The 16,184-nt window shown below is 44.0% G+C and overlaps 1 protein-coding gene across 1 annotated transcript in view; it reads left to right on the forward strand.

Annotated features, from left to right (window-relative positions):
- The first annotated feature begins 4,766 nt into the window (after positions 1 to 4,766).
- Positions 4,767 to 16,184, forward strand: part of SLC5A1 (solute carrier family 5 member 1) — an 84,532-nt gene continuing 73,114 nt past the window's right edge. Inside the window, exons 1-2 of the mRNA XM_059409910.1 lie at positions 4,767 to 5,122; positions 10,450 to 10,521. Of these exons, the coding sequence (XP_059265893.1) occupies positions 4,988 to 5,122; positions 10,450 to 10,521 (207 nt within the window). The 5' untranslated portion in view covers positions 4,767 to 4,987. The remainder of the gene's footprint in view (positions 5,123 to 10,449; positions 10,522 to 16,184) is intronic.

A 16,184-nucleotide genomic window follows, 5' to 3' on the forward strand; every position in this document is an offset into this window, starting at 1 on the left:
CTGTGCAAAAGCTTTTGATCTTGATGAAATCCCAATAGTTCATTTTTTCCCTTGCTTCCCTTGCCTTTTGCGTTGTTCCTAGGAAGATGTTGCTGCGGCAGAGGTCGAAGAGGTTGCTGCCTGTGTTCTCCTCAAGGATTTTGATGGATTCCTTTCGCACATTGAGGTCCTTCATCCATTTGAGTCTATTTTTGTGTGTGGTGTAAGGAAATGGTCCAATTTCATTTTTCTGCATGTGGCTGTTCAATTTTCCCAGCACCATTTATTGAAGAGGCTGTCTTTTTTCCATTGGACATTCTTTCCTGCTTTGTCGAAAATTAGTTGACTGTAGAATTGAGGGTCTATTTCTGGGCTCTCTATTCTGTTCCATTGATCTATGTGTCTGTTTTTGTGCCAGTACCATGCTGTCTTGATGATGACAGCTTTGTAATAGAGCTTGAAGTCCGGAATTGTGATGCCACCAACGTTGGGTTTCTTTTTCAATTGTGGTAAATTTTTAACAGCAGCCACAGGAAGATAAATCACTGATCAAACAGTCTGCTTCCCACAACTGAGCTTGCAACAAGGAAAAGGAAAAAGAGGAAATCATAGCAACCCTCTCAGTCCCTCATCTTTGCCTTTTTGTTGTCAATGAGGCCTCTTTGCACCTTCCTCTCATTTGGACCTCATACGTACAGAAAATAGTCTTTGTCTATGACATTTTACAGATGTTCAAATGGAAGATCATAGGTGTCAAATGAGCTATCCATGGTCTGCTGATGGTTGATGACTGAGCTAAGATTCAAACCAGCCATGTGGTTTCCCCTCTTCAGATAACTTCCCAAACTCTTAGCCTCTGTACATAGACTGTTCATTTCACAGTGTGGCAAGAATTCAGAGGCTGGCCATCACACCATGGGATTTCTTGCCATGGAGAACAGTTTGGTCAGTGAGAGGTGGATACTGAACATTTGAGGCCTGCTGGGGAAGAGCTCCTGGGCTGACAAAAGTAGGTAGGGACCCCTGTGGGACCTGGACAGATGAGTAGTGTGGAAGTGAGGCCAAGAAGAGGAAAGAGAATTTCCACTCAGTGATGAGTCACTATGCTTCAAATCTGGTTTCCTCCCTTGCCATCTGTAGATGTTACCTTAGTGGCCTCAGAGTCATTTGAATAATCTTCTTTCAACAGTCAGGTTTAATTTTTAATCTGTGAGCACCTGGTTTTTCAGGCTTAGGACTCCAATCTGACTCAAGTTTGTGAACCTGTATGGACTCAGATGAGGTCAGCATCTTGCTTTTAAGTCTATCTTTCCTCATCACCCTCATCTTTCCCACAGCCTGTCTGTTTGGCCAGCTTTTTTCTTTCTCTTGGTATTCTGGTAGTAATGTCCCTTTTTGTGACCAGATCCTGATTTGGGTTGGTACCAGTGAGGGGAGGAGAGAGGCCAAAATGATCTTTACTAATTAGCAGTGGTCCAGCAGCTCTGGCCAGCTTTAGGGGGCATGTAGTACATCATATTGTGTCCCCCTGGAAGCATCTGCATAGGAGAAATAATTCTTTTCTTTAAAAATGAGGCTGTACAGCATGGTTTCTAAAAAGGTGTACAATGTGGTGATTTAATATATGCACAATACATGCATCCAGCAGCTCACATAGTTACCATTTTGTGTGCTTGTGTGTGTGCATGTGTGTTCATGGTGAGAACACTTAAAATCTCCCTTAGCAACTTTCAAGTATACAATACAGTATCGTTTACTATAGTCATCATACTGTACATTAGATCCCAGAACTTATTCATCTTACAACTGTAAGTTTGTAACCTTTGCCCAACTTCTCCCCATTTTTCCCACTCTCTAGCCCCTGGTAACGTAACCATCATTCTTTGGTTCTATGAGTTTGACTTTTTTTAGATTGCACATACCTGTCTAGCTCATTTTATTTAGCATAATGTCCTCCAGGTTTATCCGTAGTGATGTAAAGGGCGTCATTTCCTTTTTTTTTTTTTTAAGATTTCATTTATTTATTTGACAGATGGAGATCACAAGTAGGCAGAGAAACAGGCAGAGAGAGAAAGGAGGAAGCAGGCTCCCCGCTGAGCAGAGAGCCCGATGAGTGGCTTTATCCCAGGACCCTGGAATCATGACCTGAGCCGAAGGTAGAGGTTTAACCCACTGAGCAACCAGGCGCCCCGATTTCCTTATTTTTTTAACTGAATAATATTCCACCACACACACACACACAAGTATATGATACATACACATACCACATTTCCTTTATCCATTCATCTGTTGATGGACACTTGAAGTTGTTTCCAATTTGGCTATCGTGAATAATACTTCAATGAACATGAGAGTGCTGATATCTCTTTGAGATACTGATTTCATTTCCTTTGGATATATACCCAGAAGTGGGATTCCTGGGTCACATGGTAATTCTATTTTTAATTTTTTTGCAGAATCTCTGTGCTGTTTCCTTTCTTTTTTCTTTTTTTCTTTGTGCTCTTTTCTTGAGTTAAATTGTCCTTTTAGAGGAGATCAGTGAGGAACAGAAACTGCAGAGGGACCTCAGGCATTCTGGAGATCTCTTACCCCTGTCCTCCCCACCCACGAAATGGGGAGGTTACTTGCTGGTTACATGCTTATTTATTTATTTATTTATTTGGAGGGAGAGGGAGGGACCGAGGGAGTGGGAGACAGGGAATCTTATGCAAGCTCCACGGCCAGTGTGGAGCCTGACATGGGGCTCAATCACATAGCGCAGAGATCATAACCTGAGCCAAAATCAAGATTGGTGTGCTTAACCAACTGAGCCACTAGGTGCCCCTATTTATTTTTTATTTTTACCCCCAGCTTGTCCTCTCCTGGTATCCCTCCTTCCCACCTTACCTGGCTCACTCCTCTTGCATGAACAGAAACTTCCAGGCCTTCTCCCAACTCCACCTCATTCCCAGGTCAAAATCTTTGCTACACATTTGGAACATATGTCTCTTTCAAAGCACATACCACAATACTAAGTTTATAGGTATTTGTCTCATTTTTGATGATGGTCTATCTCCCCCACCAGACTAGAAGACTTGTGAGGGTGAAAACCCTATGAATTTTGTGCACAGTTGTATCCCCAGCATTGGCACACATGACCTGGTAACACAGAAGGTATTTTTCTGTTGCAAGGATGAATGAATGAAGGAATGAAGTGAATTCCGTTTTCTGGTCTCTTCCAAGGTGCCCTTTCTTTCCTTCTTTGGCCATGTTTTCCTGTCTGAAAAAGATTAGGTGATAGCTCTCTCTCTCCTTTGAAGTCTTTTAGTACTTCAGGTCCTTCCTCCTGTTCACTTTTCAGATTTGCTCATTGCCAGACTTCATTTTTGGAATTTAGCACAGGCTGGCTGCCTGCAGCTGGGCGTTCAGGGCTGGACTTTTGCTGTGGATGAGCTCACTTCCAGACCAGACCAGATGTTCCCTGAGGGCAAGGGCTTTGCTTGGTCAGAGCCAGGTGAAAATGCTCGGCCAAATTTGGGAACAGATGCACGTGGATGAAAGGCAAGTTGCTCTAAGCAGCGGCTGATGGCTAAGCTCAGAGTTTTGGAAGGCATCCATGTTGAAGAGTCTCTGCTTCCAGGTTCTCCAGAAGAGGAATTCCTTATCCTGTGGCCAAGCATTATGATGGGTCCTGGCCAATGGGTGGGGGGAAATGGGGAAGACCTACATGGACGCTGCATAAATAATGATTCTCTGACTGCAACCTCAATAGGAAGAACAAGTGCTGATGGGGGGGGGGGGAAGGGGACTGGACCTCAGATTCAGTGAGGTACAAAGGAATGAGTTGCTGGTGTTTGGGCATTGGATGGTTGTCTAGTGGTGGGAAGGGAGGGCTTGAGGCAGAACAGAGTCCTAGCAGGGCTTATGTGGTTACATATCACACCAGCATGGTTCCCCTCTCCAAAGTGACTGCTCTATGACCTCCAGCGCCAGCTCCTGAGAGCATCTCCAACCCTTCTCTGAAATAGGCCTGCCATGGCCTAGACCATCGCTGTCCAGCTGTCCATGTCCTAGACCAGCGCTGTCACTGGCTTACTTACCTTGGGTGAGTCATGCCTCCTCTCTCAGCCATCTCTGTGTTGAGCCCTGACTTTCAGCTTAGACATGTGTCTCCAGATGGGCAGGTTGAGTTCCCCAAAAGGGTCAGCGTTTGATGAGCTCCCTGGAAAGGATTCTCTAGTATCTTCCCTCAAACCTGGCTCATAAGGGCCCCAAATCACATTGCTGGGGGAGGCAAAGGGCAAGGAAATAGCTCCCAGCAGGATCTTCTTTCTTTATCCTTACCAGGAGCGGGGGCGGGGTGGATAACATTGCCTCTGGGGGCTGCAGGGGAGTCAGAAAGGTGGGTAGGGAGGTGGCTGTCCCTGTGGTCAAGAGACTGCAATTGTTCTGAATTTCTTTCCAGCAATATTTGACAACTGATCTTCCCCAGAATTTTCTCCATAGAGACCAATAACTTGGCTGATTCCTAGGAACAGTCTTGCACCCATTTTACACGTGAAGAAGCCGGTCTACAGAGGGCTTGGTACTGATCCAGTGGCAGGTGACCTGAAGCCGTTAAGCCCCTGGCCTCAGGCAGCCTGGTTCTTCAATGAAGCCGCACCCTCTCTGCACCCCAGCAGAGCAGGCGAAGCTGCTGAAGCTGCCGGGCCAGGTGCCCGCTGCCTGAGCACAGCGGGCCTTTGTGCTAGGCGGGCACCGCCCCCTGGCCGGCCCCTCCCCACTCACCGAACAGCCCTTACCTGCCCGCCTGCCACCTTTCTGCCAACAGATCCGTCTACTCCTCCTTCAGTGTGGTTTGCGTCCAAGGCTGCTTCCCGACGGCGCGGTGCAGGAGATCCGGGGCAGGGACGTGACTTCGAGGGTGCCTTCTCCCCGCCTAGCAGGGGCTGATCATTAACCCAGAGGCAGTATAAAGAGCAAGGGGCCTGGGCTGGAGGAACGCATCGCCGCCGCCGCCGCCGCCGCCATGGACAGTATCACCTGGAGCTCCATGACCAACGCCACTGCCGCACCCCTCGCGCCCCACGAGCGCATCCGCAATGCGGCCGACATCTCTGTCATCGTCATCTACTTTGTGGTGGTGATGGCTGTCGGGCTGTGGGTATGTGAGGGCCCTGAGACATGGGCTAAGGGGACAAGGGCCACCAGGAGGGACAAGGGCCATCAGGAGGGACAAGGGGGGCACACAGAGGAGCGATGGCACCGGTGAGCTGTGAGGAGGGGATGATGGGCTTAAGGGTCTGTGGAGCAGGTTGAAAATAACTTGGAAGCGTTTGAGAGGGGTTTAAGGGGGCACAGTGTGAGGTGAGGGGCAGGCAAAGATGAGCAGAAAGAAGAGGGTTGCCCATGGGAGCTGGTGAGGAAGATCCAAGGAGGATACCCCTGGCCTGTGAGCAGAGAAGGAGGTGGGGAGCAAATGGAGAGGCTGGGGGCCAATGTGAGGGACAGCTTGAGGTGCAGGGAAGATATTTTGGCTTGGGAGATAAACCCCAAGGAGTCTAGGACTATTCTGCCTCTTCTTAGTCATACAGTTTTGATTGGAAAATAAACAATTCAGAGCAGGAAGGACACAAATCTCTGCCAACTGCAGGGGCTGTGGCTGTAGGGGTCCTCCTGGGAAAGGCTGACCTGCCGGTGGAGGGGCTGGAATGAGTGAGAGTTGGCAAAGTTGGGTGGAGGAGGAATAGGAGGAAGACCGGAAGGTGGCCTGGTGCTGGGGAGAGGGAAGTGTCTGTGGCTCCCCTTGGGGACTGAGGACACACCAAACCAGAGAAACTTGTTCTTAGCAGCCTTGGAAATTGGAACTTAGAAATTTCACTATGACAGTCTCTGGCACACCCAGCAACTAGAAGATGAGGTGTTTTAAATGTGCACATATTCCAGGGGCGCTTGGGTGGCTCAGGCAGTTGAGCCACCATCTCTTGGTTTTGGCTAAGGTCATGTTTCATGGGTCATGGGATTGAGCCCTTCTTTGGACTCCAGGCTCGGGGCTCTACAATCCAGGATTCTGCCCGAGAATTCACTCCATCTGCCCCTCCTCCCACTCCTGCATGCACTTGAGCTCTCTCTTAAATAAATTTTATAAAAAGATTTTATTTGTCAGAGAGAGAGAGAGAGAGAGAGAGAGAGAGAGAGAAACTAATGGTGGGGGGACAGGCAGAGGGAGAAGCAGGCTCCCCACTGAGGAGGCAGCCAGATGTAGGACTTGATCCCAGGATCCCAGGATCATGACCTGAGCCAAAGACAGACTCTTAACCGACTGAGCCACCCAGGCATCCTTGAATAAATAAATCATAAAAAAAATATAAATGAGCACATATTCCAGACACTCTCAGTGGCTTTGGTTGGGGTGTTGGGCCAGGAGGCTGCGAGGGCAGCAGGTAGTTGAACTCTTGATTTAGAGGGGAGGAGGGTGGACATTAGCCCTTCCATGGCCACAGAGTTTTGTTTCATTTTTTTTTTCCTTAGGGATAAAAGGAAGTTGTTGTTTGTTTGTTTGTTTGTTTTGGTTTGTTTGTTTTCTAAGTAATTATAGAAACCAGATGTGAGTAAAAACCTCTTCTAGTGTTCCAAGGGGTCAGTGTGACTGACTGTTCCCCAATAGTCTCACCTTCCCAGAAGTGTCCAACTAGGAACCAGGATTCTCAAGTTTTTTTTTTTTTTTTTAATTTTATTTTTTCAGTGTTTCAAGATTTATTGTTTATGCACCACACCCAGTGCTCCATACAATACATACCCTCCTTAATACCCACCACCACGCTCACCTATCTCAAGTTTACCACTGGCTTTGACATGGTTCTAGCTCTACAACCCTGGGAAACCCACCTCAACCTCAGTTTACTCCGGTGTAAATAGGTACAATTTTACCTATTCTTATGATTCCCCAAGGTTGTTTTAAAGCTCTGCAGAGATGAACCTGAAAATTCTCTATGGAGAAGTCTTTTAAATACTATTAATCGGGGCACCTTGGTGGCTCAGTTGGTTGAGTAGCTGCCTTCAGCTTGGGTCATGGTCCCAGGGTTCTGGGATAGAGTCCCACATGGGGAATCCTTGCTCACTGGGGAGTCTGCTTCTCCCTCTTCCCCTGCCCCATTTCTGCTTGTGCTTCCTCTCTCTCTCAAATAAAATCTTAAAAGAATACTATTAATCATTTGCCTTCCATGATATGAAGCAAGCCCTGAATTGTTTTTGTCCTTTTAAGTAAAATGGGCAAAAACGATCAACCGGGTAGTGCATCTTTACAGGAAGCCTCAAGAAAAGGAGGGCAGGAATGCTAATCCCAATTTAGAAGAAGGAAACTGAAGGCCCATGTGGTTGTGGTTTGTCCAACGTTGCAGTACATGGAATTGTTCCTGGAACTCAGGTCTTTTGACTCTTGGTTTTCCACGGTACCAGGGGCTTTGCCACCTTGCCTGCCTTCCTCCTCACCCCTCCCCACCTTATAAGTGCTGTAGTGAAGATGCAAATCCATCATTTGCTAGCTGTGCCATACTGCCTGTTTCCCAGACAATCACTGATAATCTCTCTTTCCCTAGCCAATCTTATTTTAGCTTCTGCCAATCCTGTTGATTATGGTGTTTACACTTTTCAAATATCTGTGAATCAGTATCACTTGTCCTGTTAAATGCTACTTAATGAGTCTGCTGATATTTGTCTACATTTAATCTTCCCCATTTGTCAGTGTTTCTGGGCCCCGATCATTTAACGTGCTGGATTTCTTCCAGTTTACATTCCTCTTTTTTTCTACTGGATTATCAAAAGTGCCTAGGATAGGCACCTTGATTCCTGCATGATCTCTGGGCTGCCCAGAGAGAGCAATCCTGGCCTGTTGTGCTTCCTCATCTTAGAAAAGACACTCACAGCTAAAGTCCCTCTCACCATCCTCATCTCTTCCAACATTATTTTGTTCTGTTTTACCCTCTTCCAGGGCTGCCTCATCCAACTATACAATACGGTATTATAAACTATGGTCACCATGATGTAAGTTAGATCTCCAGAATTTATTCACATTATAGTTTTACCTTTCACCTTTTAAAATATTTTTATTTATTTATTTTTAGAGAGAGGATGAGAGCACAAGCATGAGTTCACGGAATGGGGAGGGGCAGAAGGAGAGGGAGAGAGAGAATCTTGAGCAGACTCCCCACTGAGTGTGGAGCCTGACTTGGGGCTCCATCTCATCACCCTGAGATTATGACCTGAGCCAAAACCAAGAGTTGGCGGCTTAACTGACAGAGTCACTCAGGTACACTTACCTTTTACCTCTTGATCAAAATCTCTCAGTTTCCTCCACCCCCAGCCCCTGACGATGAGTATGTATTTTAAAATATCACATTGTATCTCTTAAAAACAAATAATTTTTATTTGTCAATATGCATTAATAAAGCTGGAAAAATTGTAATATGGTAACACAGAGTAAAAAAAAAATGTAGGGGCTGTGAATGAGGTATGGAGGAAGTTCTCTAGATGTTTACAGAAGAGAGATTATTTTTGTTTGGGAAGGGGAAGAGGCCATAGGAGAGGAAGAAGTTTCTGTGAAGGAGTGTCAGGTAAAGTTTTATGGGGGAAGGTCACATTTGAGGGACCTTGCAGGATGGCTATGCAGGGTCTGGGCTTGTGGAGAGGAGGGGATGAACATTCTAGAGAAGAGAAGTCCTGCTTTAGAAACACCTCTCCTTGTCTTTTATCCATCCCCAACATCTTTCCTGAATTATCCAGTTCCCCACTCTAGTCTGGCCATTTGCCAGAATGGCCTTTCCCTGGCAAACTTCCATAGCCTGAGTCCTTGGGACATGTTTGTTGAGCCCCTAGCTACCTTCTTTGCTCCTTGGGTCTGTTAACCCTTTTGTTATTAGAGAAACCTCTACGGAAACCCTAAGAGTATGTCCTCTGGGAGGGAGGACCCTGCCCGGAATCCAGAAATATCTGAGCATGATCTCGCTGGCACTGCCTGGCACACAGGGGTGCTTACCAATCTATGTTGGTTGTTGGATGTATGAATGACCCTGCTTCTAAAGGACTGAGTCCAGTCCATCTTTGGAGTCTGAGCACTCAGCAACATGTAATCTGTAGTAGACATGTTTGCTGAATAGATGGCGAGTTTCCAGTGTTTGAAATGTCCCATCTGAGGTTAATTCCTTTGGACCAGTGATACTCTTTGGCCTCAGGGGTCATGTGTGAAAATGCAAACACCTTTAAGAAGACTAAGTTATTATCAGCCATTAACATTTTCAGGAAGATTAGCAGCTAAGAGAATGCCACAGACATAGATAGTGGGAGGGCTGTACTGGCTAATGGAATTCAAGTAAATAAATTAAAACAAAAAGAAAGAGGGAGGAGGAAGGAGCCCATGGACAGAGGCACTGTCCCAGTTTTGAGCTGGAAGACTGGGCCTGGGCCTGAGCTGCGCCGGGAATAAGCTGATGGTTGAGAAGGAACATTCCAAGGGTGCTGGTGGTCATTTGTTGAAGATGCATGTCATTCTTCTCCTCATAAACCTTCAGTGGCTTCCACACTGCCTATGGAATAAAGGCTATATTTTTCAGCCTGGCATTTGAGGGTCTGTGATCTGCTCTCACTTCTCACCCTTCTCCTCATTCATATGCCTCTGCCAGGTTCACCAGGTAATACTGTTTACTCTTCCCTTCCTCCCCACACTGCTGCTGTTGTGTCTCTGGGTTATTGCTCATGCTGTTCCCACCGTCTAAAATGTTCTTTCCTTCTTTTCTCTAATAAATCCCATTCTATCTTCAAGACTTGTTGAAGTGCTGTTCCTTCTGTGAAGGTTTCCTGACACCGCAATCAGAAGGAATCCCCTCCTTCCTCTGCATTTATAATAATCATCATTCTACAGTACTCACAATATGTTGTAAAGTAATGTTTCCAGCAAGCTCCTACCGACATCATGGAGAGGAAAGTTTTGATTGAGTTTGAATGTTCCATCTTTAGTGTATTTAGTACGAGCACCAAGCATTCCTATAGCATTATTCTTTTTCTTTTTGTTTTGATAACTTATAGATATATAGTTCACATACTGTATAGTGCTTTTAAAAGGAATGATATTTCATTGGGCACCTTGGGTATGCTTGTAAAAAAATGCACAAAAAGTTCCATTTCCCTTTTTTTAACAAATAGGTCCGGGTTGGGTGATTTGCTTGGAGCTGTACTGTGAACTCATTTCAGAGCTAGCACAAGGGCAAGCTGTTTAAACCTTTTGAGCTCCAGTCTTCTTGTCTGTCAAATCTAGATCCCTGCTTCCTTCTTCTAAGTATAGAAGAGCTCCAAGGGAGTAAGGAATGTGGAAGTATTTCAGCACATGAAGTGGATAAAAGAAAGTGCAAGTATATGTGGATGGAGAGGTGGGTCATTTTGGCTGGCAAAGCCACTCTGTTCTAGTTTACTATTAAATTTTTGACCTTTCCTCCTCAGGCTATGTTTTCCACTAATCGTGGGACTGTTGGAGGCTTCTTCCTGGCAGGACGAAGTATGGTGTGGTGGCCGGTAAGTTTTCTCTGAAAAACCACCTGCTTAACTATAATATTCTTCATAGGAGGCCCTTTTCTTCTTGGTTTTGGGAGGCACTGATTCTTCCTTCCTGCCTTAAGTCTCTGAAAATAGGTCTTCTGATCACCAGGTCTCCTGGGTACCCTTAATCTCTTATGGTAAGGGTAAATAAATAATGCTTGGAATCTTTCACGGTTTACATAGAGGAAGAGACTGCACAAGGTGGACAGTGTGGAGAAGCAAAAAGAGCACACAGACTGAGATGATCTTGGGTACATTTGAGCTTCCATTTTTGTATGTATAAAAACAGGATGGTAATAGTTGCCTTCTAGGAGTGTTATGAGAAATGGATAATTTTTTGTGGGGTGGAAACTCAATAAATAGCTCTTTCACTACAGTAACCTTTTTGTTACTTTATGTCTCATGATAGAGACACTTTATTTGTCCCAAGTTGGGAGCCTAATGCAATGCCTGATACACAAGGGAACCTCAAGAAGCACTCATAGAACAGATAGAGGAGGAGACCCCTACTGTTCTTACAGTTTTCTTCATCTCTTTGAGGATTTTGTGTTTTGTATATTTGAGAGGTATTTTTCTTGTACATGGGCAGAACTATCTCAGTCAAAGGACATGTACATGCATGGAAGAGAAACTGGGAAGCCCCTTCCATCCTATCAGCACAGAGCTCTGGCTAGCTTATCAGTTCAGTCCAATGATTATCTCAACTCAGAGTTCTCTCCAAAATGACTGGTTGACCAGATTGGCCAAGTTGTCCAGTTCCTTGGACATAAGATACAAGCAAGACTAGCTGGTGAAAGAGGTGGGTAATGAAGCATAGAAACAATTAGAAGAAAGTGAGTGTGAGTTGGCTGGAGGAAGAGAAGAAATTAAAAAAAAAAATTGTCACAGTCATATGCAGAGCATGAGAAGAGTTGCAAGGAAATCACACCACACCCTGCAGTTGGCCTTTGATCAGCTGTTTTGGGATGGACTTTAATAACTGAAATCTTCACAGTTGCTTGGATTATCCCTGAAGTCATTTCTGTCTTATCCCTAAGGTGGCCAAGAATACTGGGAAGATGCTGATTTATATCATGGGTCCCTCATGGTGCTCTCTCCTGATATATTTTATCTTCTCAAGCTTTGTACTTTGGTGCTTTCCTAAAAGTTGGTGTTGAATAGGCAGCTCTGATCACAAAGTTAAAGACAAGTCTAGGGTAGTCCCTCTAGAACTGCGCTGTCCAGTATAGTAGCCACTAATCTCATGGGCTACTTAAGTTGAAATTAAAATTAAATAAAATTAAAAATTTCTTTACTCAGTCCTACTCGCCATATTCCAAGTGCTTAATAGCTACATGTTTAAACCTGGTGATTCACAGACCTGTACCTCTGGGGCTAATAGTACATTATATGTTAATAAAAAAATAAAAATTAAAAAAATCTTAAGTTTAATAGAGAAAAAATAGCTACATGGGGGTAGTGTCTGCCATATTAGACAGTACAGATCTAGAATATTTCTATCATCATAGAAATTTCTATTGGACAGGGTGTTGTACAGATTTCAGGGCCAAGGCTGGATGAAATCTTAGTGGACTTGAGATTTGCTGAATTACAGAGCCGGATAGGAAGTTCATTTTTAGTTATTTCGAAAGCAGTGCACCCCCACCCCTTCTAATGCGTCAGTAAACCTGCCAAGTACTCAGCTGCCCTCAGTTTGATCCAGAATTGCTTAATCTCCCCTCCCTACACTGTGACAAGAAACTCTCATATCTCTTTATATAAAATTTCTAGGGCTGATTTATTGGGGGTAAGACATCAACTTCTAATCTCTGGGTCGTGGAGAAGCCAATGAGAGTGTATGTGTGGGGCTAAGAATGGGACAGAACCATCCTTAGGAAATTTGCATTTTGGGCTTGGTCTGGCAACACATCACATCTTAACTAGCAATGATGTTTTTCTTCCTGATAGCACCTGGAAGTGCGTCTGGGCTCAGATTTGGTTGGTGAGAGGAATTAGTTCTTCCCAAAGCATGTAGGGTCAATGATTCATGTGGGCTTTCCCGTAGGTATTGCTTTCATTGTTAGATTATGTTTCATTGTTAGATTATTCTAACTAACAGAGAAACATGGCATCATTATTCTTTTGTACAGAAGTCACTACTTCCTTGATGGGGCTGAAATTCAACTTCTTCTTCCAATAATGGTTTCCATCTAAGGCTTTGTGAGATTGCATAAGTGGTTTGCAAACTTGTCCATGTATCAGAATTATCTGGGTGTGCTTACCAAAGGTACAGATTTCTAGGCCTTACTCCAGACCTATTAAAAAAAAAAAAAAAAAAACCAAAACCAAAAACCAACCAAGCAAGCAAAAAAACCTTGGAAGAGAGGCCTAAGAATTTGCATTTTAAAAAAGCGTCCAGATGCTTTTTATTATCAGGCAGGTTTGATAGTTACTGGTTTGGGTAGACTCTTATCTATCTGGTCAGATATACTGAAAACATCATCTGCTAGGGATGCTGGAGAGAGGAATTCTTGAATGGAGGATCAATGACTTCTAAGTCCTTCTCAATTTTGAGAATGATTTAATTCTAAAAAATTCTATAGAGAACATGTATGGGCTTTGAAGTCATCATATCTGATCTGCCGCATTTATTAATTGTATGCTTTGGCTAAGTCACTGACCTTCCCTGAGCTTCAGTTTCTACCTCAAAAAGTAGGAGAATAGTGCCTACCAAATTTGGAGTGTTTTTGTCAGGATTAAATGAGATAATCCATGTACTCCATTCCGCACTTGGCAAGTACTCAGTAAATGAGACTATTAAGAAATGGAAGGAAGGTTAGGAGCATTAGGGCAGCCTTCCCGTTGGCATTTGTTTGGGGGCATAGCACTTAGTAATGCCCAATAAATGAAAACTATCATTTATGTGAAGCTAGTGCTGCTGCTTCACTTAAATTTAGCTTTCAGATTGACCATGTCAATAAATGAGCATGATTTCTATTTATCTTTATTTATACTACTATAATCATCAATCCCAGCTACACACTGACCTCATTTTGACATCTTTGAGATTGGCTTGTGTGTTATAATCCATCAGTGGCATGCCATAGCTTAAGTGGCAATGCTTTTTCTTTCTTGGTGCTACATGGTATGTCTTATAGTAGTTGGTGTCTTAGATTCAATTAAGTATGGTTATATTCTAAAACAGTGTGTTTGCAAATATGTTCACTGCAGAAATATCTCAAAGGCTGCCCTCTTCCTCTTTCCCAGCTAACTGACTTTTATTTATTTTATATAAGGGGAATCTGCAAAGATTTTGTTTGAGAACAAGGTTCTACTAATTTATAAAATTTAAAAACTGTTAATTTATAAGGAAAATAAGCATGATAATTTTTATTCTAAAATTTTAAATGGTTTTAAATTATATTGCAATACATGCTTGAAAGGAGGAGTTAAAAGAGAAGATGTGAATCTAAGGACTTTCCCTCTAAAATTGAAAAAGAATTGATACTATATTAAACCTATACATCTATATTTCTCTTCATGTTAAAATACAAAGTCAATTGGGGCGCCTGGGTGGCTCAGAGGGTTAAGCCGCTGCCTTCGGCTCAGGTCATGATCTCAGGGTCCTGGGATCGAGTCCCGCATCGGGCTCTCTGCTCGGCAGGGAGCCTGCTTCCCTCTCTCTCTCTCTCCCTGCGTGCCTATCCATCTACTTGTGATTTCTCTCTGTCAAATAAATAAATAAAATCTTAAAAAAAATACAAAGTCAATTCAGTCCTGTCAGGCTTGGAAGTTAATACTTGTAATATAAATTCCCAAAAGTGCAAGCCTAAGGAGAACATTACAGAGATAACAGGCTTCCCAGGAGCTCACATCTCTGTCAGTAACCTACTGGGACACTTTGTCCCCTCCATCTGCCTTTAGTCATGTTGCTTTGTGATGTAGTAGGAGTGAACAACCAGAGAAGTTTTGGGTAAAGAGTTCTTAGGTGATTTGAGGAAGGGAGGACCTGGGATTAATACACCAGAGGCCAGGAGGACTTCGGTACTCACCCACAAAAAAAGTAGGAGGAAATTGTACCTTGCAAAGTCTGAAAAGAGATTGAAGAAAGAGGTCCACTGGGGACATTCTTAGGAGCTTAGGAGGCTGAAGGAGAAGTTATGACCTGTAACCAGTGAATATTTAGGAGCTCTGGAAAAAGACCCTATTCCTAAAAAGTTAATAAGCCTGAGAGAGAGAAATCATTTGTGCCTTGCCTTAAGAAAAGAAGAGCCATCCATTCCCCAATGTTTATATCAGCAATGGCCACGGTCGCCAAACTGTGGAACGAACAAAGATGCCCTTGAACAGAGGAATGGATAAGGAAGATGTGGTCCATATACACTATGGAGTATTATGCCTCCATCAGAAAGGATGAATACCCAACTTTTGTAGCAACATGGATGGGCATGGAAGAGATTATGCTGAGTGAAATAAGTCAAGCAGAGAGAGTCAATTATCATATGGTTTCACTTATTTGTGGAGCATAACAAATAGCATGGAGGACAAGGGGAGATGGAGAGGAGAAAGGAGTTGAGGGAAATTGGAAGGGGAGGTGAACCATGAGAGACTGTGGACTCTGAAAAATAATCTGAAGGTTTTGAAGGGGTGGGGGGTGGGAGGTTGGGGTACCAGGTGGTGGGTATTATAGAGGGCACGGATTGCATGGAGCACTGGGTGCAGTGCAAAAACATGAATTCTGTTACGCTGAAAAGAAAAAAAAAAGAATAGAAGTGAGGGACAATTGAAGAGGAAGAGCAAGCACTCCAAGGCTGGGTTACAAGAGGAGATAGCTTACACAGTGGGCCAGGCAGGGAGGCCTCCAGAAACCTGAGTCACACTTGAGCAAGCCAAGCCAACTGAGTAATATGAAACCATGAAGCTATACATTTTGTAACTTTAGGTTGGTTGATGGCTCAGGATTCCCTTCTGTGGTTGGCAGCTTTTAACAAACAGTTGCCTGTATGCTATGTTGTAATGATTATTTGGGGATGTGGGAAATGGGGAAGCAGGAATGTGAGCATTGAAGGGGAAATTCCCTACTCCTTGTCTAGTGGTAGCAGAAATTAATCAGAGAGGCTGGGCCTCAGATACACCGCCCAGTGGAGAATTCTTATTTTGGAGGAGGATTTGATTATACTTACCTGAGTCAGCTCCAAGGGAGAAGTGGGTTATAATGGGGTTGATTAAACCCTTTGACAACCTCCTTCAAGGCAGAAATAAGCACTTCAGAAGGAGTGGGAACCTCACAAAGAAACCAAAGGACTTGGCTTGTCCCAGCTTTGTGACATTGGGCCAGTCATTAACTTCTCTGAGTCTCAGAGTTTCCACTGTAATGGGGGACAGTCAGATTGAGGATCTCAAAGTCTCCTCCAGTACTAAAAGTTTACTAGTCCACACCACAGGGAAGGAACCAAGAATGAGTGTGGGCATGTTAGCCAGTCTATTGCCAAAGAGGATCTGGAAAATTGAATGGCTGTGGATCTCTCAATAGCCACAGTTCCTTTCCTTCTTTTATTATTAGAGAATCATCAGAGAGGAGTATACCGCAGTGATGTAGGGTGAGGGTTGAAAAACATTCTCTGTAATGTGCCAGATAATAAATATTTTGGCTTTGTAGG

This window comes from Mustela nigripes, chromosome 8 (assembly GCF_022355385.1).
Source record: "Mustela nigripes isolate SB6536 chromosome 8, MUSNIG.SB6536, whole genome shotgun sequence".
Classification (NCBI taxonomy): Eukaryota; Metazoa; Chordata; class Mammalia; order Carnivora; family Mustelidae; genus Mustela; species Mustela nigripes.